This window comes from Vidua macroura, chromosome 3 (genome assembly GCF_024509145.1).
Source record: "Vidua macroura isolate BioBank_ID:100142 chromosome 3, ASM2450914v1, whole genome shotgun sequence".
Lineage (NCBI taxonomy): Eukaryota > Metazoa > Chordata > Aves > Passeriformes > Viduidae > Vidua > Vidua macroura.
Window position 1 is genome coordinate 4,637,048 of NC_071573.1, and position 22,666 is coordinate 4,659,713.

General features: G+C 46.5%; 1 protein-coding gene across 2 annotated transcripts; it reads left to right on the forward strand.

The window, feature by feature from the left end:
- Nucleotides 1-1,431: 1,431 nt before the first annotated feature.
- Nucleotides 1,432-22,174, forward strand: UGP2 (UDP-glucose pyrophosphorylase 2). Of its 2 annotated transcripts, none has more exons than XM_053972693.1 (10): nucleotides 1,432-1,510; nucleotides 7,705-7,832; nucleotides 8,368-8,475; nucleotides 15,329-15,514; nucleotides 16,950-17,083; nucleotides 17,706-18,003; nucleotides 19,045-19,242; nucleotides 19,427-19,669; nucleotides 20,072-20,176; nucleotides 21,092-22,174. In XM_053972693.1, the coding sequence occupies exons 2-10, from the start codon at nucleotides 7,719-7,721 to the stop codon at nucleotides 21,197-21,199; spliced, it is 1,494 nt and encodes a 497-aa protein (XP_053828668.1). In that variant the 5' UTR covers nucleotides 1,432-1,510; nucleotides 7,705-7,718; the 3' UTR covers nucleotides 21,200-22,174. The 2 variants fall into 2 exon arrangements, with proteins under 2 accessions (XP_053828668.1, XP_053828667.1); XM_053972692.1 differs by lacking the exon at nucleotides 1,432-1,510 and adding an exon at nucleotides 1,870-2,098.
- The last annotated feature ends 492 nt before the right edge of the window (nucleotides 22,175-22,666 follow it).

The window sequence follows — 22,666 nt, forward strand, 5'->3', positions numbered from 1 at the left end:
ATCCTGGTGGTTACCTGGTTTATCCCAGAGAACTTACAGGGAGCTTCAGCCAGGAGGGATGAAGACCACCCTGCCCATCCCAGGCAAGGCTGCACCCATCCACCCCTTGAGACGGGAATTCAGCAGCACCCTGCCACTTCCCGCACCCCTCTCCTCATGGTAACAGGGCACTGGGCTGGCCTGCAGTTTGACTCTCTGTGGGTGTAAGGATTCAGTGATGCATTATGTATGATTTTATACACAAGCATATATTGCAAGGCCATATAGAGATGATTAAAAAAACCAAAAAAACCAAAAAAACAACAAAAAAAAACAAAACAAAAAAAAAACAAAAACAAAAAAAAAAAAAAAAAAAAAAAGAGAGTAAAAATCAGGGTGGGGATTTACCTGCAGGGGGCTGGGGGGTATTTATGGCAGGCAGGGTCACTGGGGTTTCTACCAGAACTGGGTGTCACCACAGCGCACAGGGAAGCCCAAACACTGCTGGGAAGTGTCTGCAGGCAAAAATAGGGAAAGCATTTGGCAAAGAGAGAAATCACAGCCTAGCTCAGGAGCAACCATTGGCCTCTGGCATCCATGTGCTTCCCAGGGCCACGGCACCTCCCCAGCACTGAGCGTGGCCATAAACCTGGGTGGAAAGCCATGGGTGGACATGATTTAACTCACGGTACATTCCACAAATCAGAGACACTTAGCAGAATCACAGAATCAATCAGGTTGGGAAAGACCTCGGGGAGCATCGAGTCCAACCCATGACCGAACACACCAGGTCAGTCAGACCGTGGCACCGAGTGCCACCTCCAGTCTTCCCTGAAACACCTCCAGGGCCGGGGACTCCACCACCTCCCCGGGCAGCCCATTCCAGGGTCAAACGTGACATTCCAATGTCGCTCCCTGAAGAAATTCTTCTTACTGGCCAACCAAAACCTCCTGTGCCGCAGCTCGAGGCCGTGTCCTCACCCAGGCAGACACCGGCAGGACGGGAAGAGGCCGAGTCCCACCCGGCTACAGCCTCCTGCCAGGGAGCTGTGGGGCCTGAAGGCCGCCCCGAGCCCCCTGCACCACGGCCGGCCGCCGCTCCGGGGAGCCGTGTCCGGGACGCTCCGCCGGCCCCGCGTCCCCCTGGTCCCCGCTCCGGGGAGCCGTGTCCGGGACGCTCCGCCGGCCCCGCGTCCCCCTGGTCCCCGCTCCGGGGAGCCGTGTCCGGGACGCTCGGCCGGCCCCGCGTCCCCCTGGTCCCCGCTCCGGGGAGCCGTGTCCCGGACGCTCGGCCGGCCCCGCGTCCCCCCGGCCGCCGCTCCCGCCCCGCTTCCCGCGGCCGCCGCTCGGGCCCTGGGGGCGGCTCCCGGGCCCCGCCCACTTCCGGCGGCGGCGGCGGCGGCGGCGGCGGCGCGCGCGAGGGGCCCGCCGGGATGGGCGCGGGCCCCGCCCCCGCCGCGGGGGGAGGGGGTGGGCGGGGGCGCGCGCGGCACGCGGGTCCCGCCCCCCGCCCGCGGTGCCGCAGGACGAGGTGCGTTCGGCGCGGCCGCCGCCGGCACCGCCCGGCCCGAGCGGGGGGGACGCCCCGCGGCTCGGCCCGGCCCGGCCCGGCCCGGGGCGAAGGTGGGGCGGGGCGGGGCCGCCCCCGGCCTGGCGGCCGCGCGGGGCGGGCGGAGCGCGGGGCGGCCGCGCCGGCCCGGCCCGGCCCGGCCTGTCCCGTCCCATCGCGTCCCGGAGCGGGGAGGAGCCGCGCCGGGAGCTCCCCGGGGAGGCGGGCGGCCCGACCCGGCGGGGAGGGGAGGGGAGGGTCGGGGGTGGCGAAACCCGGGGCGCGGCGGGTCCGCCTCTTCCATTGATGAAATTTAAATTGCTCGGGGTTCGCCGCCCGCCCGCCGGCCCGGGAGGGACTGCTCGGCGGAGGGGCAGCGCGGCGGGCGGGCGGGAGCTCCCAGCGAGGCCGGGGTCGCCGCCTCTCCCGCCGCAGGCTCCGCAGGGGCGGCAGCCGCGCTCCGGCCCTTCGCCGCCCGCCGCGGGGCGGAACCCTCCGAGCGAGGCGCTCCGCGTTTGCCCAAGTGCTTGTTTATTTATTAAAGCGCGAAAATGTCGGCTCTCCTGCAAGGTAAGCTGACGCGCCTTGTTTTTCTCGGCCCCTCCGCCGTGCCTCCGGGGGCTGCGCTGTGTTTTGGGTCCGCGCTCCCGGTGGCTCGGGGGCAGCCGCCGGGCTGCGATGTGCCCGGGCTGCCCCGGAGCCCTGTCCGGGATCCGGCGGCGGGGCCGGCCCGGCTCGGTTCGGATCGGATCGGCCGTGCGGGCGCACGGCGGGACCGGGCGGCGGGGCTGCGCCCGGGGCTGTGCGCGGCCAGGGGCTGGGGGCTCCTGCGGGACCTCGCCAGCGCAAATCTCCCCTGTCCGCTGAGCCGTCTGGTAAAGTTGCGGGAGGATGGATGCCGAGGTTGAATGTCTTCCCCCTTTTTTTTCTCTTTTTTAATTTCTTTTCCTTTTTTTTTTTTTTTTTCCTCTCCTTTTTTTTTCCGAGGTTTGAGTGTGTTTTGGCGTTTTTTTGATCCCAGTAGGCTCCGGCGCTCTCCTTTACTCCTCTCCGCATGTGTGAGCGTTTGTGTGTACGTGGTCTGAGTTTTGGATTCCCTGTGTAACAGGGAGCCAGCCTGCAAGAGGTCATTTTGGGAAGAAAAATTACTTTGGTGCATTGCCGTTGCAGTTTTCTTTCCCTGTTTTCCTATAGTCCTCGTGGTGCGGGTGTGCTTTTTTTGTAATGAAATACGTGCCTATAGGGTTCCTTAATATAAATCCACGCGGGCCTGTCAACAAATGTAATGCTGCCTGCAGAAGGAACACGAGTAGGTCGTTTGCTCTACAAACTTGGGTGTTGCAGGCAGCTGAGGGCCTTGGCAGGCTCTGGGGAATCACTGTCCATCGCACAGTGGATGTCCAGGGCTGGGCAATGCTGGCTGTGACAATGCGAAGGCATCACCTGTCAACAAATGCCCTGTGACACCTGGGCAGAAAGCAGGCAGCTGGAGGAGGAAGGTGTTGCCAGCAGGTTGCTCAACCGGCCACTCTGAAAAGTTATCAAGATAAGCCCTTGTGAAGTTGATTAGGAAAATAGATTGCTGTTTGTTCTTTTTAAATGGAATTGGCTTATCTCAGACTACTGCTGAAGGTAGCCATCTTGCAGAGAAGTGCTGTTATTTCTGAAACAGAAAGCTGTAGAAACCTATGTAATGATCATAATTGGTTTTTAAAATATTACCAGAGATCTGACAATCCTGAAAGCCTTAAAAAAAAAAAACCCAAAACCATCCACTGTTTAGATAGTCTTTTGTCAGGACAATAGTACTAAAACATGTTGTCATGTCAAGTGATATTTTTAGCATGAGGATCATCTGCTAAACTGGGAAATTCAGCTGTGTCTGACTGTAACACCTAAATTCTTGGTGTGTGCAGCTGGTGGGAGCAGCTTCCTAGGTTGCAAATTTCTGAGTTAGCTCAGGCTAATGTGCTCATCTGTCAAGAAGAGTCAGGGCATAAGGGTTTTACTTCACGTATGCTTCAGTTCAGCATGTTTTGGCAAATTTTGCCTCTAGTAGTAGGAAAGTGTTTTGTAGAGGCTGAGTGGGTATGTTCAGTTCTAAAATTCAAAGTAGTATTCGTTAGCATGGCACGTTATAGTGTGGGTATTTAAAGAGACAGACTTTTATCCCTGCCAGAGATAAAAATTGCCTTGAACTTTAAGCGGAATCATTGGAAGTTAAGGCATTCACTCTGTACCCTGAGCACAGAGTTCAAGGGTAGAGCATTTAAAGTTTAGCTGAGTGTTGTAACTTACTGGCCACCCTTCTTGGTTTTTGTGTTTCTCTGGCTCCAGGGAGACCTAAATAATTTTCTGCTGTAGGTCTTTCTGTATGCTTACTTGGATTGCAAAAGTAATCGCAATTCCTAACCCTCAGCCCAAGAGAGTCCCTACTTTTTCATGAGAGAAGTTCTTGCTTGACTTGTCCCACAACTCCCTCCTGTGCTGCCTCCTTGTACACATAGTACCAAGGCAGTGAAGTTCTTTTCTGAGTGGATTAATGAACGAAACTAATCCATCTTAACATTTTCTCTGCTTTTAATGTAGAATGAGAGGAAGGACAGCAGAAAGGAAATAATGTGCAAGCCCCCTCAGTAAGAGGTGACCACTGTTCTGTTCTTGTGCAGTTTTCCTGAGGAGATCTGCCCCTCGTATTGTTTCTGGTAGTGTGCAAAGTCCTCCTTTTTATTAGCTTGCTCTGGTGTACCGTGATTTGTTTTTTCACACAGCAATTATAAAATTAGGCATCATAAACCTGCCAATATTCTTCTGTGTGCTGTAGCTTGTGCTGTGAGGGCAGGGGCCAGGTTAGCAGTCAGAGCAGAGCACAAAAGCCTGCTAGAAATAACAGTGGGTGGGGGCAGGAGGGTTGGAGTGAAATTCTCCATGCACCAAACAGCAGCATGAACTTGACTGAAGTGCCGTTGCTGTCTCTGCTGCTTGGGGGAACACTTTCTACCGAAGGCATTAACGTGAGATATCCTGTGTGGTTGTTTCTGCAAAGCCCAGTGTTCTCCGAAGTCTCAGCTATTTAGTCATGCTTTTCTGGTCTGTGCTCATTTCCTGTGTGGGCAGGTCCCCCAAGAGTCTTCCACTACCTTATCCCACCCTTTCTTACGTCTGATGAGTGTTCAAGAGTGCTGGTTTCACAAAAGTGGGCTTAGGCTGAAATATGAGGCATTGGTTGCGAAATAGTTTGGAAGAGACATTTCTTTTCAACATAATTTGAGATTTTATTTTTTGGCCATGTGTATCCTTGGAAATCTCTTCCTGCGGTTATCCAGCACCCCAGCCTCTCGTCTGATTTTTAGAGGCACAGTGACTACTTTTCATTATGGCCTTAGGAAGTTTTAGTTGCCTGCAGGGAAGAGCTGCTTTCAGATATGCAGTTGCACTGGCCTTTCAACTTCCTTGTTTCAGCTGGCTGAAAAGGGAAATCAGTCTTCACCCAGGCTGTTAAATTCTGCTGTAGTTCATGTTGAAGGACTGCAGTTGTCTTTCTGCCAGCTGTAGGCTGAGATGTGTGAATACCAGCTCCTTCCCAAAAACTCTGAGGGGCAGCAGGAACAACTAGAGCCACGTTCACTCATATCATGCACCAGTACTGCTTTGGGGAGCCTTTAAAGAGTGCAGCCCAAGTCCTGGTGGTTATTTCCAAGATAAATGCTCAAAGCTCTGCCTCACAGTGGCGTGTTAAGAGCAGAAGAGCTGTCGCTTGCTGTTTCTCTTGGCTCTTAGTTACAGTAGTCACATTCTTACCTATGCAGAATAGATACTTTTCTTGTACCAGGCAAGCACGTGTTTTTATGGACTCCAGCCATGTCCTTCCTCTCTCTTTCCCTGTAATAATAATAAGTGGACTAACAGCACTAGCAATGCTCTGCCTGAGCAGCTGTGTCCTGACACACTGGGTCTGGATGAGGCTGAGGGGTCGCAGTAGTTGATAAATGTTAAATGAAAAGCCAAATATCCCCACTGAAGGGTACGGCGCTGGCAGCTTTGGCAGGCTGGGGTTTGGTAAGAGCTGTCCCAACCAGTTGCTGCTCTGTGTGCCTGATCCCTGGTATTGGAAAAAGCAACAGGTCTGCTTTGCTTTCCTGTGAGGATGTTGGTGATCAAACATGTTTAGTATTTACTCATTGAGTTTGTGAAGAACCTAGAATATTACAGAAAAAAAAAAAAAAAAAGACCCCTAAACTAGGATGTTGTCATAGATTTACTTTTATGATGCTATGATGCCTTTTTATCTCTGTTTGTTTGTGATGTTGCTTAGTCTCTAAGTGCTTATTTCTGGTAGACACAAATATTTTTGGCTAATATGAGCAGAACAAGCTTTTCCTACTTGCATGGCAGCCCCATGAGGGGAGGCTGGCTGTGCCTCCCTCAGCCCCAGTGCGTTCCACGGCACGACTGAAGGTCTCTGCTGAGATTTGGGATTTGCAGAGTTCCTTACGAGATGTGTTGCATCACACTGGGAGGTTCAGATGTTTTACAGGTCGGCCAGAAATGAGAAATGGCCACTGTTGTTGTTGTTGTAGCAGAAGTGGTGTACTATAACATGCTGCAGGGAGGATTAGAAACATATGAAAGCATCTCCTGGCAGTTGTTTCGGTGTCCATCACCCCAAAGGGCAGGAATGAAAGGAATACTTGTAGCAGCTTGGTATTAAGCATGAAGCTGGTACAGACCTCCTTGTTTTTCTGTAGGAAAAAGTGCTTCCTGGTGGAGAGCTGTCTGTGCTTTTACACATTTGACCCGGAAAGATACACCTAACAGGCTTCCAACTCTCACCTGTTTTTACTCCTAAATGAAGCATTTGATTTAAAAAAGGACCTATTGTTCGGTGTACTGTTCATCTTGAGCTGGTGTTTTCCCGTGTTGCACCACACATACTATGTGCACTGCAGCACTTGTCTGTCTTTTTTTTTTTTTTTTTTTTTTCTCCCTCCCCTACCTGCAAAACAGTGCAGTCAGGAAAATGGCTTCTGTGGGCTTCAAAGCAAGGATTAGATACTGTCACTGAGGCTGAGGCTGTGGAATACTTTGCTTAGAAAAATAAAATAAAATCAAAATTGCATTAAAATGACCCATCTTTGACTTTCTTAGACATTCTCAATAGAAGAGCCTTTTAATGCATGTTCTCAATAAGTAGACTTTAAATGCAGGTTCCTCTTTTAACAATGTTTTCTGTCAGTGTCGCTCTGTTCACTTGTAAAGTTTCCTCCCATCCCTTTTTTGCACTAGTATTCAGGGTGTTTCTAAAATCCAGCTATATTTGGCAATACATCACTCCCTGTGTTACAGGGAAGTGATCACTCAAGGGATTTGGCAGAAATTAAATTAACTGAGGTCTTTAGAGAACATACTCAGAATGTCTTTTGAGAATACGCTCGCTTCCAATGCTTTCTGTTGGAAAATAAAGTCGTGTTCTCTCCCAGTTCTTCCTGCAGGGTAAACTTTATAGAATATTTGTGTATGTACTCTTTTTCACGTTTGTGGAATTTATCACTCTCAAAAACAAAACAAATGCTGAAGTGATAGACAGCCCAATTTTCTAGGTTGCTTAGTAACTGAAATGCTGTAGTGTGAAAATACTCATGACAAAGTAAGGGAATGTTTACTGGAACAAACAGAAGATCCTGTGAAAGTGCACTGTGTAAATAATTAAAGCTTATGTTTTTATTTGCTTGTGGAACAGAGGGATACCTTCAATCACAGTATTCTACATAACTTTTCAGTAAGAAAATTCTTCTTTTTCACACTTCTACTAGATAAAGTGTGTTGATGTGGTAGGATGTGACTTCTCTAGTAGAAAAGTGCAGTGCTGCAGATTTTTGGATACTTCTTGAGATGGACCGTTGGTCCTTTGGGGTACTTTTGAGTTTTGAAAAGAAGGGTCACTATTCTTTGGGCCCAGTTTAAGAGCTGTTCCCCAAGTAACTAGGAACAAAAACTTTAGATTCCTGGAATGCTAGCACAGTGATAAAACAAGACTGGATTTTATGAGCTTATCAGTCTTTTTCAAGAAAACTGAAGGCTATTTGTAATCTAAATAAGCTAGTTGGGTGGTTGTTTTTTTGGTGTTTTTTGTTGTTTTTTTTTTTTTTTTTTAATTTATTTTGTTTTTATTCAAGATTTCAGCAAAGCAATGTCTCAAGCTGGCTCCTCACAGTTTCAGGAAGTCATTCGGCAGGAGCTGGAGTATTCAATGAAAGTAGAACTCGATAAGATCCTTGCGACCGCACACTCAAATGAGATAGAGGTAAGGAGCACGCAGTGGATGCTGCTCAGAGCATGAGAAATGGGATCCAGGACACTGAGGCAAGTCTCAGAAAGGAGATAAATCACAGATTTCCAGCTCCTTATTTTTAGGATGTGCTCTGATCCTATGTGGAAGAGTAGCCAGGATACAGTGTCAGTAGGAGACTTTCCGTTCTCTCTAGACTGGGTGACAGAGTTATTAAGTGTTTAATCATTTTTACTTATTAAAGGTTCTGTGTAATCTTCAATGGGTTGCAGAAAGGGAGGGTAAAGCTGTTATCTTAAATGTTGGGCCAAATTGTAATGGTTATGATTTTGATAAAAGACTTGTTTTGTAGGTTTCCAAGTTGGTTTTGTACTCAGAATTTTAGTGAAAATGAGCTTTTGGTAACTTCTGGAATTTTACCTAAAGGTTACTTCAGTGCTAATGAAATTACTCTCGTGAATAGACTGCACATCAATTTGTAGAAATGCTTCTGTGATTGAGTAGGTGTGCATTGAATACCAGCATTAACTAATACATTTCTTCTTTGTAGCACACTAAAAAGGACCTGGAAGGATTTAAGAAGCTATTTCATAGATTCCTACAAGAAAAGGGACCATCTGTGGACTGGGGGAAGATTCAGAGACCTCCAGAAGATTCTGTAAGTTGTGATTAAGTGACAGTTTGTAAGGAAAATAAAACTGATAATTGCTACTTAAAGCAAATTATGTATTCTCCCAACAAATGGGTCTGCCATGGTTCTATAAAACCATGTAGGACAATACTTGGGGTTCTAACTGAGAAATAATTATTTGTTGACATATGTTGTATGTCTTCCTGAACATCAGGTTCTGCTTACCATACGTGTCAAGTTCTTTGGTATTATTTTGTTAGCTGCTCTGGGAGCAGAGGAACAAAATGGGACAGATGCCACCTCACCATTTGGTGCCTTCTCTGGAGTAAACCTGTGTTAGAGGGGGAGTAGGGAGGACCCTTGTTCCCATTTCCCTCCTACGTGTAGAAGAGGGTTGCACATCTCAGATGCGACTGTTTCCAGCAATCCTTTATGTTTAATAATTTGAAAGGGACATATGGCAAGTGGGCTGGGTAATAGATCTCATTTAGCAACTTCTGTAACCTGCAGCAGCTCAGTAAAAGTGAGGGATCTGAAACAAGGAGTTGACTGTAGGAGGTTTTGGAGCCTGATTTTCTAATGTTGTCTATGTTGTTGTAACTTATAACCTGTAATTTGAGCTGCTGCTGAAAAAGCACTATGTATTTTCTCAGCACTGTTTAGTACTGAAATAAATACTTCCTATTAAACCTAACCTCATTTTACTGATTCATCAGTGGCCTTAGGCTGTCCTTTGACTCTTGTGTAACGAATGGTGTAGTTGTGCTACAAACTCTTTGCTTTTCCCAGCCTAGTGATCTTGGCATATTGCAGGAGTTCTGTGTGCTCCCAGGCCTGTGGCTTCTCTGAGGCTCTCTGTGTGCCTCAATCGAGGCTCTGTTCCCCATGAAAGGCAGGCTGTCCAGTTACTTCCAGAACAGATGCAGGGCTGCTCTATAAAGCGTTGAAGAATGATGCTGTTTTAGAGCAAGTCTAGGGTTTTTCCAAGGTTGAGTGTTTTCTTTTAACTTCAAAAACATGTGATGTCTCTCTTTTCTGTACTGTAACAGTGAATGAAGTGTTGCTTTGGAGAGAGAAGTCTGCCCTCAATGAAGAGGCCAGGGTGGGAAATTGGACTTCTAGATAAGATGACTTACAAGGAAGGCTGAAGAAAAGGGGATTTCTTTCAGTGTAGGGGGGCTGAGACTCTGGGGTGGGGGGTGATAGGTCCTTTAAATATGTAAGAAAGCAGTTAGGACAATCAAAGGAATAAACTGTTCCCTGTGCCAAGAGAAGGGATTGAATTACAGAAGTTTGATGCGAGTGAATGGCTGCTTTGTGGAGAGGAAGAGCTGTTGTCTATTTTTCAAGTTTTGCACACCTTCAGTGGAATAACTTACAAGTTCTGTAGAGGTCTGAAAGTGCCCAGGTAGGACATCTGGAGCAGATGTCAAAGTGGAGGTTGTGGTAAGGCTCTGAAATGGACTGGGGGCATATTGCCAGGCATGGCAAGCTGCTAAAGAAGAACTAACTTAAGGTCACAGAGGGCTGAGTGGAGAAGGGCAGAATTAGAAAGAGTCTCTCTCTTATTTCCTTATGGTCTGTACTGCTCATTCTCAAATGTGTCCCTGTGCTATGTAGCAACTTCTGATGAGAGAGAGAAAGGTAAGAATTCTGCAAAATCAGTGATCTGCAAAATCAGGTCTGATGAGATGCATGCATGATGGGAAATGAAATTTTGCTTCCTAGCATGAGCTCTAAATCATGCTTGTGCCACAGAAGAGAGCTAGGGCAAAATATCTGCAAACAAACTTCCTTCTATGCCGCCTTCACTTCATAGTAAATTTTTTTAGGGATACTTGGACTTCCTGATCTGACAGGACGTGGGTTTGAGTGCTTATGAAAACTGAGAGCAGAGTTAAATTTCTTTTTTTTTTTTTTTTTTCTTTTCTCCTTTCTGCTGACCATAAGATTTCTATCTCTCCCTGCTGTATCCACTCCCTCCTTTTTAATGCATCAGTCATGTCAGGGACATACTGTGGAAAATGAAAAGGGTTCCTCATAAGACACATTCCAAGGGATCTCCTCCCAAATTGTTCTTTACTGAGGAGTATGACTTATGGAATTATTAAATAAAAGATGATTTCATAAAGATCAGAATTTCAGAGTTACTGGTCTAGCTAGTATGGGTAAGAGCAGTATGAGCTTTTAGAAGGGATAAAGAGGGATAACTTTTGAAAGACTGCATTATTGAGTTCTTTGGGACAGGTATCCATCTGTGAACACATATTTTGAGTGCTTCTTTTCAGTTTCAACTGAGTTTTCTTTTCCTAGCTATAAAACCTCAGAGCATATTCTCCTTCTGCTGTTGTTAGAACAGCACAGGGGTTGGTGTATAGAAAAAGTGTTTGCTGGTAATCTTGCAAGTCATTTATACTTGCAAGTGATTTATAATTGCCTGTAGGGATGACCTTGTTTTATGAGGTGGTGGGATGCTTGGCTGCTTGGAGAATTTCACACTGCAAGGATCATGGCCTAGAAAGCACCAAATTCTTTGCAGTGTGAATTGATTTGCCTGTGATTGTTTTGGAGAATTGCTTTGCTGCTGGGAATTCTGGCAAGTCTAATCTTCAGCTGATCCCTAGTAGAGCAAAAGGCATATGTTGGGGTGTCTGTGTGCCTCTGTGTGTATAAACACAGACATACGTGTATATCTGTAAACAGAGGCACACAAAAGATCTCCCAAAGTGTGGGTTTGTTTCTTGTTTATTTATTTAGCAGGTTTAAAAAGTTCATGAATAGTTTATTGGATTTATGGGCTTTGTCTTTTAGGTGGGGAAGAGTGTTTCAGGCTTTTGCCCAGTGCCAAGGGACAGTGCTGCGCAGAAGCAGAATTTCTGATGAGACTTCTGTGGACCATCTAGTGTGTTATCTTGTATTTGTTCTCTGAATGTAGAAGCTTCTGCTTCTTCCTGAAGACAAATAAAGTCTCCTGTCAGTAAATTGAAACAGAAATTATTGCTTTGTAGTATTCCTGGTTTTCTCTGCAATGGGAGATTTCATCCCTGACCTCCACGTTTTCAGTGTAACAACTTATACTGATGACAGTAACAGAAGACTGAACCCATTTCACACTATATTGGTAAACCTCTGCCTTGTTTTTTCCTTCCAGATGCTTTGCTTTCATATGTCCAAAGGCTTACAGTGATAGCTCGCATAGTTAGGACCCATTACTGTTACAGTCTCCAGAGAAGAAAGTACACTGAGAGTGCCAGTTAACAGGGAGAGGAGGTAAAGAATGTGGACATGGCAAGTGTAACTTAATCCCCTCGATGTAGATTACAGCCATCTGTTTGTTTGAATTGGAAGCAATAGCAAAGTCCTGCTGGGAGGCCTCTGAGAGAACTGCAGTGATCAAGTTAACCTCAGAACAGCAATGCAGAACCTCATCTGGGATGTAAAGAGAGCATCCAAAGCAATGTGAGTGTGAAAGGAGCTTGTCTATTAGAGCCTTTATTTTTTTCTTCCCCAGAGGTTGGATTCTTGTCTGCAGCTCAGCTTGTCACCTCAATGAGTTATATCAAGAAGGAAAAGAATGAATGTTATGCCCTTACTCAAAAGCTAAATATCTTCTTAATCTTCAACTTTGGAAACAGGTTTTAAGGGTTCACAGAATTGTGGAATGGTTTGGAAGGGATCTTAAAAATTGTCTTGTTCCACCCCCCTGCCCTGCACAGGGACACCAGGTTGCTCCAAGCCCTATTCAACTTGGCCTTGAACACCTCCAGGGATGGGGCAGCCACAGCTTCTCTGGCTGATCTGTTCCTCTGCTTTACCACCCTCAGAGTAAAGAATTTCTTCCTAAGATCTGATCTAAATCTCTCCTTTTGCAGTTGAAAACTATTCCCCTTCTCCTATCTGTATCAGCCTGTGTCAGAAGTTTCTTTTCCTCTGTAAGCCCCCTCTAGGTGCTGGAAGGCTCCTGGAAGGTCTCCCAAAACCTCCTCTTCTCCAGGCTGACCACCCCCAGCTCTCCTCACCCTGACCTCACAGGAGGGTTGTTCTCTCTCCCATCACCTTTGTGGCTCTCCTCTGCACTGCTCTAACAGGTCCACAGATTTCCTGTGCCAAGGACTCCAGACCTGGGTGCAGCACTGCAGGTGGGGTCTCACGAGGGCAGAGACCTTTTCATGTGGTGCTGTTTCTAGAACTGTCCCCTGGTGCTGAGTAAATGTTTCCTCTAACTGTAAGTAGATATTAACTAATAGGGGCGTCCTCCTCTCCTGTCTGCCCACGATGACAGCCCTGATGCTCATTTTGTCTGTCTCTGACAAACTCTTGCAAGCCTCCTTGCAGTAGGAGTAGGCTGCTGGAATCTGTTAGTCAAACTCCCAACATTGCCTCATCCAGGCTGTTCCAAGAAATCACTTCTGTGACATTGGCTGCAAAACAAAAGAAGCTGCATATGTCATCTTAGAGCAGTCCCAAAGCAGGGCTGCCAGACGTGTCTCAAAGTGAGCAGCACTGCAGCCATGCATCTGTAATGCATGTCATTCCTGCCCCTGCTTTTTCCTGAAGAACTTCCCCATCAGCATGCACTTGTCAAGCAAACCCTTAGAGCAAGAATTGATTTTTATTGCTGTGGAGCACTTCTCCAGTTGTGTATAGGCTTGTAGGTGTTTGTGCATATTAGTGCCTGCACATGGCTGGCACTGTTGGATTGATGGCACTGGCATCCAGCAGTCCTGGTGCTGCAGTGTTCCTGCTGGAACTTGACTTTTTGACATTTGTTATTCTCTGAATTAAAGACCCTTCAAGATCCGGGGCTTTATTGCCAAGTTGATGTTTCCAATGCCTGTGCCAGAAGAAACTGAAACATTTAATGAGGCTGAGTCATAAATTTTGTGTTGTAACTGGTGAAACATCCGGTGAACTGAGTCCTTGATGGAACTGTTACCTTCTTCAGGACTTCTGCTCTGAACATTCTGCAAAAGCTGGTTTCAGGCATGATAGGTGAAAGCATCAAAAGGTTGTTGGCACTTTAGCAAAAGCAAATGATTTTTGAGGCAGTCTGGCCCCGAACTGAGTGTCAGACTTTCTGCTTTTTGTGAGTGATGCAAGAACATACTGAGACTTGAAAGTTGAGATAATTTTTTTGGATGTCAGACAGTGTCAGAACATCATGGATGTGACTCACATCCCACCCAGCTAAAGCTCAAGATGAGATGTTTTTATTCCATGTACAGACTAATGCAGGGTGTTACTGACCTTGGAGTGGATGGGAAGTAGTAAATCTGAGTGTAAGTCTCTGTAGGTCCTGCTGGTAGCAGGATGTTCTTTGAGCTTCTTGATGTACCTCCAAGACATTAAACCCAGGATTGATCATCTCATTGTTAAGGAGAAGAACAGTTGTTTTTCAGGGTGTTTCAGCCTGGACATAATCTCTGTTGTTGACAAAGCACAGCAAGAGTCCACTTTTTGTGCACTTCTGTTCCTGAAAAGTTCTTGGCAGTTTGGAAGGAAGTTCCTGCCTGTGTCCTCATGAAATGATTGTGATCACAATCATGAAGTGATTGTGGTGCTGCTTTCTGTCCCAGCCACGAGACCTCCACGTGGAGTTATCTTACCTTGCAATGCATCCTATAAGCTTTCCAGATCCCATGGGCAGAATTTCCCTCCTGTGAGGGATCTGCCCTGATTGCTGCCCACGGTGTCCCGGAATGCTGGAATTGCACAAGCTGTCCTCTCTACCCCCACATATCCCAGTAAGAAATACGACTCTTGTTCCAGGGCAGTGTGAATTTCCATTTGAACCCCAGCCCTTGCCCAAAGCAAACACAGCTCTGAAAACTACTCTGTATGTATTTGGTTTTGGAAACCAGCTGTGGGTCTTACACACCCCTTATCAGAATTAAAATAATGTTCTAGCAGCTAGAATGCTACAGCACTGGAACATCAGGGCTTTTCTTCAAAAGAAAATCTCTAGAAAGGAAGGCTAAAAGGTAATTGTATTGATTCTGGTCTAACAGTTTTGGCATGATTCTTACTGTGGCATTGTTACCATTATTTCTTTGACTTGGGTGCTTTGAGTTAGGGGACAGCAGTACCTAATGGGAGGCATACTGTCATCATGAGCCTGATTTTGCTCTCCAATCACGAGCCCCAAATGTAACCCAGACTCTGTTCTTAAACCTGTAGGAAACAGCTGTCAGTGAGGTAGCAGATTTCCTGTAAGGTCTGTTATGAGCTGGATGAACACATTGTGAAAAGAGCAGAATAAGAACTAGGAACTCTCTTCCACTCTGTATCAGTTTAGACTGAGTTAAAGAACCAACATTTTCCCAAGAACGTTGCCTTTGACAACCTCAGAGTGCAAAAAAAAAAAAACAAAAAAACCCAAAAAACCCCAAAAAAACCAAAACAATTTGAGTTTAAGCTGCTCAGGGAAGGAAAGTTATATGCCTTGCATGTAGAGCCTGGTTCTTAACTTGTGGCCTGACTGAAGGGGGAGAGGGGCCATCCTCTGGGGCAGTGAGTTTGATGGTCCCCAAAGAATCCCCCTGCCCTTCTGCTGGGCAGGAACAGGGTTGTGACAAGTGGCCTGACTTCTCATCTGCATGAAGCTAATGGTGCCTGGTGTCACAAAGTCTGTAGAACCTCTTGAGAAAAGAGGTTATTATAGTAACAAACCAGGTTTTTTGTATCATAACAGAACAGTTATTGTAGACTCAGTTTGCAGATGTTCTTCAGTGTTATAAGGCATGTGAATAAATGTGGGGTTTATCACCAGACTGTAAGTTTTGAATGTTTTTAGGAGAAAGCAATTTCTTTCTGAATATCTGACTGCTGGGTCTTTGGTTTTTTTGGGTTTTTTTTTTTTGTTGTTCATTTATTTTCCCAGATCCAGCCCTATGAGAAGATCAAGGCCAGAGGCCTGCCTGATAACATTGCTTCTGTCTTGAACAAGCTGGTGGTGGTGAAGCTCAATGGTGGCTTGGGCACAAGCATGGGCTGCAAAGGCCCCAAGAGCCTCATCGGGGTGCGGAACGAGAACACCTTCCTGGACCTGACAGTGCAGCAGATCGAGGTAATGTCTGAGGAGCTTTGGAGGAGGCAACACACACTGAGCTGCTCCTGCATGGCTTGTTAAGAGGGATCAAGTGGAGGCTTGCCAAAAGAAAAGAGGAGAGGGAGATGAGGTCTGGTCATGGTGCTGGGGTGAAGCAGAGAATTCAGTTGGGAAGAACTGACACGAAAGGGACGGTGCAGTCAGCGACTCAACCCACATGTGTTAGCACAAGTGTGATCCAGCCTGTGCACACCAGCCTGGACAGGGGGACTGTGTCCAGGAACACAAGCAGTCACACTGTAGAGCTTGTCTGGCCTGGCTAACTCCTGGGCTTGTTCCTGACTCCTCCAGCTGCAAGTTTATCTTTTCAAAAAAGGGTTTTTTATGTGCGTTAGAACAAAGCTTTTCACAGCAGCTCCAAGTTCCTTCATGCATTTAAACACTTGCACTGGAAGAAATTTGTTGGCATTTTCCTCTGAAGAAAGAAGAGCAAAAGAAAATAACAGCTGCTGGTGTTGGGAGAGGACATTTCAGCTTATGTTTTTAATGCTGAATATTCCTCCTAGAGCAGATAATGAAGACAGTTATTAGATTAGGAGATGGGTGTGCCTGCTCCCCGGTTTCTGGAGTGCCAACAGTTTTTGCCTCAGTGTGATATTGTTTGGAGTGGCTGTCCCATGTGTGTTAGATGGTTCTATGGCAAACTCAAATTTACATCCAACTGATGCAGCCCTTTCTCCAAAGCATCACTGTGGAAGTCTCTGCCTCCACCAAAGTGTAATGACCCCAAATGCTCCAGCAGGGGAGGGTGAGCTGATACACAAAGCTTAAAATTCACTGAAGGGTCTTTCTCTTTTCCCCCTGCACCTTCTGTTTTCAGTGGAACTGTTGTGATCTCTGATTTTTTTTTTGCCTTTGTTGTGCACGTGGAAATGGTCTTATGTATTTCAACTCCATGCTATAGGTTCCCAAATAATTAACATGGTGACATTTCATTTATTATGTGCTCTTGATACAATTGTCCATCTCTCAGTCTGCTAAGAAAACGTGGAAGTGCTTCCTGTGCAGAGACAGTGTGGAAATGTCACCTTGACAGACTGCAACAATTTGATGGAAAACATGCCTTTTGTAATCAACAGTAGCTAAAACTTAAAGTGATCATTTTGTGGCATTGTGGTTTCAAATTTTAGATCTCAATGCAGGTTTAAAAACAAAGATTCACTAATTAAAAATACATTAATTAGTGTGAGTCTTATCTTTACAACTAACAAGGATTTATTTTCCTTTACCTGATGGATTATTCTTTTTGTAGCGTAAGTGCATCTCTTTTTTTTTTTATCCTGCATTCATTATTTCCAGTCTGTTTCACCTAATTTCTTTCTCTCAAAATCTCAGGTGTCAGGAGTTAAAGCTAATAATACATGCTGAATTTACCATTTATTTCCCATCTCAGCATTTAAACAAATCCTACAACACCGATGTTCCTCTGGTTCTCATGAATTCCTTCAACACAGACGATGACACAAAGAAAATCCTGCAGAAATACAGTCACAGCCGTGTGAAGATATATACTTTTAATCAAAGCAGGTATCAAAAGACTTCTCCACTTGGGTAGAAGGAAACAGCTTGTTTCTCCATAGTCCAAATGGGGTGGATTTGGCTTTGAGGTGCTGGGGTAGCAATGGTGTCTTCTGTACCTGTGTCCAGTCTCTTTTGGGCCTCGTGCAGAGACTGAAACATCAGGGGGTTGGGCAGAGTCAAGGGCAATGTATTAAAATTGGGGAGAGGGGGGTGTGTAGGCCCCAGTTTCTAAGAAATGTACAAAGAGTGGTGTACTGGCTGCTGGCCCCCTGATTCCTGAATTTGCTGTTAGTATCCTTGGGCTCTGGAGGGAGACAGACCGTGGTTCCTTATGAAGAACAAACTCTAATCCAGGTGGCTTTTGGGGTCAGAGGGGTGTCTGATATACTCTGGACCTGCCTGCCAGAGGAGAGTTGGTTTGCAGTGTGGCCTGAGAACCGTGCCTTTACATCCTTGAGTGGATAGATTGCATTCTGTAGCTTCTCAGTGACAGCTCAGAATTCCAGTTCAGCATACTCAGGAAAAGCACGCCTCCAGAAGCCCATGGGGCTGCACCTTCACTGTAATATTTTTATTTTATGCTAGTCTGACACTGGTGAGGATGTAACAAGACCCATTGTCCTCACAGGTATCCCAGAATTAACAAGGAAACTCTGCTGCCAATAGCCAAGGATGTCTCTTACTCAGGAGAGAACACGGAGTGCTGGTACCCTCCAGGACATGGAGACATCTACGCCAGCTTCTACAACTCTGGGCTGCTGGACAACCTCATTGCAGAGGGGAAGGAATATATTTTTGTGTCCAATATAGATAATTTGGGTGCCACTGTGGACCTTTACATTCTTAACCACCTCATGAACCCACCCAATGGAAAACGCTGTGAATTTGTCATGGAAGTCACAAACAAAACCCGGGCGGATGTGAAGGTAAAGGGAGATGGGTGAGAGTCTGAGAGTGTTGGTGGCCATCTCCAGCTTCCTCTGAATCCATGGATTCAGGCATACACCCAGTCTCTTCACAGCTATTTTAGGCACCATTTAACACATCAGCTCAGACCTAATTTGAGATGCACAAAATCAGCAAGTTTAGGAAGTTGTAATTCGTGGAACAGATTTGATCTGTGTTCTGGGCAGCAGCAGATGAGGACAGTCTGGGCTGGCCTGGAAGCACAAGGGATTTGTGCAGGGTGCAAGTCACAAGCTCTGCACCTTCTCCAAACTGTCACCTACACTGGGGGCAGAAGCTTGAAGGTGGAAGCTTGAAAACAGCACTGAGGGCTGGGATGCAGCAGTTGTGTCTCACAGGAAACTGACTGAGCCACTTCCCACCCCTGCATTGCACAGCTCTGTGTGGCACAGCTGCCCATCTGCTCCTGCCCTAGCCCCTGGCTTTGTGCAGAGTCCAGGAGTGACATTTCTCACAGGTTTATGACGTGTATGAAATACTTGTAGCCTGCAGTAATTTGTCCTGCTACTGTGCTCTGCCTCTCTTCTTTCGTACGTGAGAATGAGGATTTGGATTTTCTCTGTATTCATTAGGGAAGCTCTGACTTAGTCCAATAAAAGCACAGCAGATTTAATTTACCTTTTGCTCCATCATCTAACAAAGTACTGCTGAGGGTGATTCTTGACAACAGCAGCATTTGCAAAATATTCCCAAAATATTAACAAAGTACTGCTGAGGGTGATTCTTGACAACAGCAGCATTTGCAAAATATTCCCAACAACCTTCATTAAAGGAATTAACTGTCTTGGAGTGCTGAAATACGATCATTGGATGGTCCTGACTGTACTTTAAACATGCTCTATAATTAGTAACCTGGTAGCTGGTTACTAAAAACAAGAAATATGTTTTCTCTGGGGTTCAGCTTCAAATGCCAACAGACCAGTGCATCTGCCTGTGTTGAGGGGAGGATTTCTCTGGCTCCTCATGAACAGGACTTAAACCCTCTCACTTGCCCCTTGCAGGGTGGCACGCTGACGCAGTACGAGAACAAGCTGAGGCTGGTGGAGATAGCTCAGGTCCCTAAAGCACACGTGGATGAATTCAAGTCTGTGTCGAAATTCAAAATATTCAACACCAACAATTTGTGGATTGCTCTGTCTGCAATTAAAAGGCTGCAAGAGAAGAATGCCATTGACATGGAGATCATTGTTAACCCAAAGGTAATCAGCTGGCAAGGGTTTAGAGGACACTGTCCCAAACAAACTTTTAGTTTCTGGGTGGGTAACAGGCACTGCTGCCTCACAGAGCCAGACTGGGGGTGAGGGCAGAGCTCTGGCTGACGTTGGGCTCCAGTTCTGAGTGCCAGGACCTGCTCCATGTGTTCACCTGAGTTTTCTCTTCCAGACTCTGGATGGAGGCTTGAATGTTATCCAGCTGGAGACCGCAGTGGGTGCTGCTATCAAGAGTTTTGAGAACTCTCTGGGGATAAACGTACCTCGTAGTCGTTTCCTGCCTGTGAAGACCACCTCGGATCTCTTGCTCGTGATGTCCAATCTGTACAGCCTTAACGCGGGGTCTCTGACGATGAGCGAGAAGCGCGAATTCCCAACGGTGCCTCTTGTCAAACTGGGAAGCTCCTTCACAAAGGTGAACACCTCTTGGAGTAGAGATGCAGCTCATAGCAATAACTGAGGGAAAAGAGAGGTTTGCTTTATCTACCTCTGCACACCTGGGCCTTCCCTTTTGCTCTTTGTGAAGGCTGTGAGAACACAGATATTTGCTGTGGATGTTGGGTGCTTCTGCAGCCCTTAGGGGAGGTGAGCTGGCTCTCTGTGCTCCCCAGGGCTCACCCAGCCTGGTGGGCAGCCCCCCTACTGTTCCTCACACTTGTTTCTGAAAGAAATCACAATTACAAAGTAGCAACTTTTGTATTGATGCATCTGTAGGTTATAGGAAGGTTCCTGAAGAGTGTTCAAGAGGCTCCTCCCATGCTTGTCTTAATCCACAGATGACTTTAAAATGGTCTCTTTTGTTTTCTCTTTCCAAAAGGTTCAAGATTACCTGCGAAGGTTTGAAAGTATTCCAGATATGCTGGAGCTGGATCATCTCACGGTTTCAGGTGATGTTACATTTGGGAAGAATGTTTCATTAAAGGTGAGTGTGCAGTGGGGATGCTGCTGCAATGAACACGACTGATCTCTGCTCCTTGGCAATTGATCCTGAGGCAGTGCCTGTACACAGAGTCCATAGGAGCACTCCTGGGAATTGGGTAACTGGCCCAAAGATGGCAGAGGCCATGGCTGGACAGCGACCCTTGTGATGGATTGCAGGATGTTGCTGCCAGAGCTGCTGCTCCATGCAGACCCAGGTTTATTTATGAACCTTGAAAGCACCAGAGACCTCACATCTCTGTTCAAACAGTACTGCCACCTCTGTCCTTTGGCTCAGCCCCACCTCCCTCCTAGGCTGGCCTTACCACCCCTTTTCAGGCCCTTTTGCATTGCTTTGGGGTTCTTGATTCATTAGTAAATGGTGCAGCTGAGCAAGTTAGTTTCTCTCAAATTCTTCCTTAGCATCTTGCCAGTCCTGGCAGCACCTGCAGTTCTCTAGGGCAGTTTGGCAGCTGCCAGGGGTGGAAGGTGGTGCTGCATCCTGGCACAAGCTCAGGCTGTGGGCTGTCTCTCTGTCCCCACATTTGCTGTTCAGCTGGAACAGGAGCCTTCCTGGGACACACCCAGGGGTGGGAGTAACATTTTTCCACTTTAAAGCAAGTAGACAAGACAAGAGGCCTTAGAGCAACCATGTCTTCAACTAAGTTACCAGTTCTGCTTGTAGGCCGATAGGATCTAGCATGGTAATTCCAGAGGTTCTGGTAATGCTTGTTTAAAACCTTTGTTCTGGGGGGAGAAGACCCCCAAATGTGTATGCAGAAACAATAAAACTAAATGCATTCAGGCTCTGGCTGTGGTACAGCTGACACCTGACTGCTTCTCCAGACAACCTATTCCCTCCTTCCACATCAACAGGTAAGAGGTTTCTGAACCCTTGTTTTCTTTTCTGTATCCCCAGGGAACAGTGATCATCATTGCAAACCACGGTGACAGGATTGACATCCCAGCTGGAGCTCTACTAGAGAACAAAATTGTATCTGGCAATCTGCGGATCCTGGACCACTGAGTCCAGGAGAGGGCACGGTCAGGGCTGGGGCTGCTGTGCCCAGCCAGCCTGGTCGTGGAAGAACCTTTTAAGCATTAGAAACCTAAGTACACAGAGGGCCTAAGCTTTGTCATCTTCACAGTACCCTGCAGTATTAATTTAAAATTAATTTCTCTTGCTTATCTTTAAGCAGCCACATAAGCGCCATGGATGTGCGTAAATAATGCTTCAGTCCTTAAAGAGATTCTGTAACTCAGTTAATATAACCTTGAAGTGCAATACTGTTTGTCTCACGGGAAGATGGACAGATCTTCTTCGATAAGAAGTTCAGAGGCTCGCCTCGAATTCAGTAGTTTTGAATTGCTTGTAACTGCAGAAATAAAGCTGTGAAGCAATACATGTGGGACAACATGGTTGGCAACTCTGTGACGTTTTAGGAAGGCACAGTTGAAAACCAAAAGTTTCACTACTGCTAAACAGGCTCTTAAAACCCTGTATTTCATGTGCTCACAACCTGTAGCCCTCTTCAAACCCCCCCAAACTACAAGTGGGATGTCCTATCCCAGTTGTATGTTGAGGTACTGGGGTAAGGCTGTCAATACCTCCATTTCCATATTGTGAGAGTGGGAATCATCCGTGTTCCAAACTTGCCCAAAGAATCCAATACTTGAGAAAAATGCCTCAGTAGCCACATGTGGTGTTTGCTTTTTCACATCCCATTTAAGACTGGATCTCCTGTTAATATCTTAATCTTTGATCTGCCCTCTTTTTTCAATAAATGGATCACGTTGACTACACCTATGTTCATATTGTCACAGCCATGTATGTTAATTTATCTTCTCTTGAGTTTCTAAATTTGTACAGGAATCGAAATCCCTGTCCTGATCACTATTGATTTCTTAATGTTTCTCTTGTATTTACATGCAGACAACTTTATTTTATAAGCTTAGTATAACACTGGTATGTATCATTAAAGAAGTCGGTCTTTAAAAACAACTGTGATTTTAGAGCTTTATTTTGACTGACAGTGAATGACACGTGTTATGCTACCAGGTCAGCATGCCTGGCTGAGGGCACCACAGGCACACACACACACACACACACACTGCAGCAGGGACCATTCCATGAGACATGATCACCTCAGGGTTAGGCACTCGACCAGGGTCAGGTACAGAGGGGTGAGGTGAGAAATGCAGGCACTTGTACTGAGTACTGGCAGTCTCCAGTCTGTTAAAGGTAGGATTCAAAACTCCAAAAGACGTGGATTTCAGCTGTTCTCCTTAACGGTGCAGCCTTTTATAAGCGGCCTAAAACCTTTAAAATTCTTCCTGCCCTGTTCTTTGTGTTGCTGTCCCTCCCCTCTGGTGAGGCCATGGGCAGCTGGAGGTGGCCATCCTTAACACCAGCCTTTTTCCCATCTCCCAGTTCCCCCAGGAGCCCCACGCTACCCTGTCACTGCTGACAAGGGTCAGGTCACTCCTGTTTCCC

What these genes read in the sequence shown, in the direction of transcription:
- UGP2 (XM_053972692.1), top strand. An exon ending in AAACCCGGGCGGATGTGAAG is followed by an intron (nt 18,004 to 19,044) that starts GTAAAGGGAGAT and finishes TGCCCCTTGCAG; the next exon opens with GGTGGCACGCTGACGCAGTA. An exon ending in GGAAGAATGTTTCATTAAAG is followed by an intron (nt 20,177 to 21,091) that starts GTGAGTGTGCAG and finishes CTGTATCCCCAG; the next exon opens with GGAACAGTGATCATCATTGC.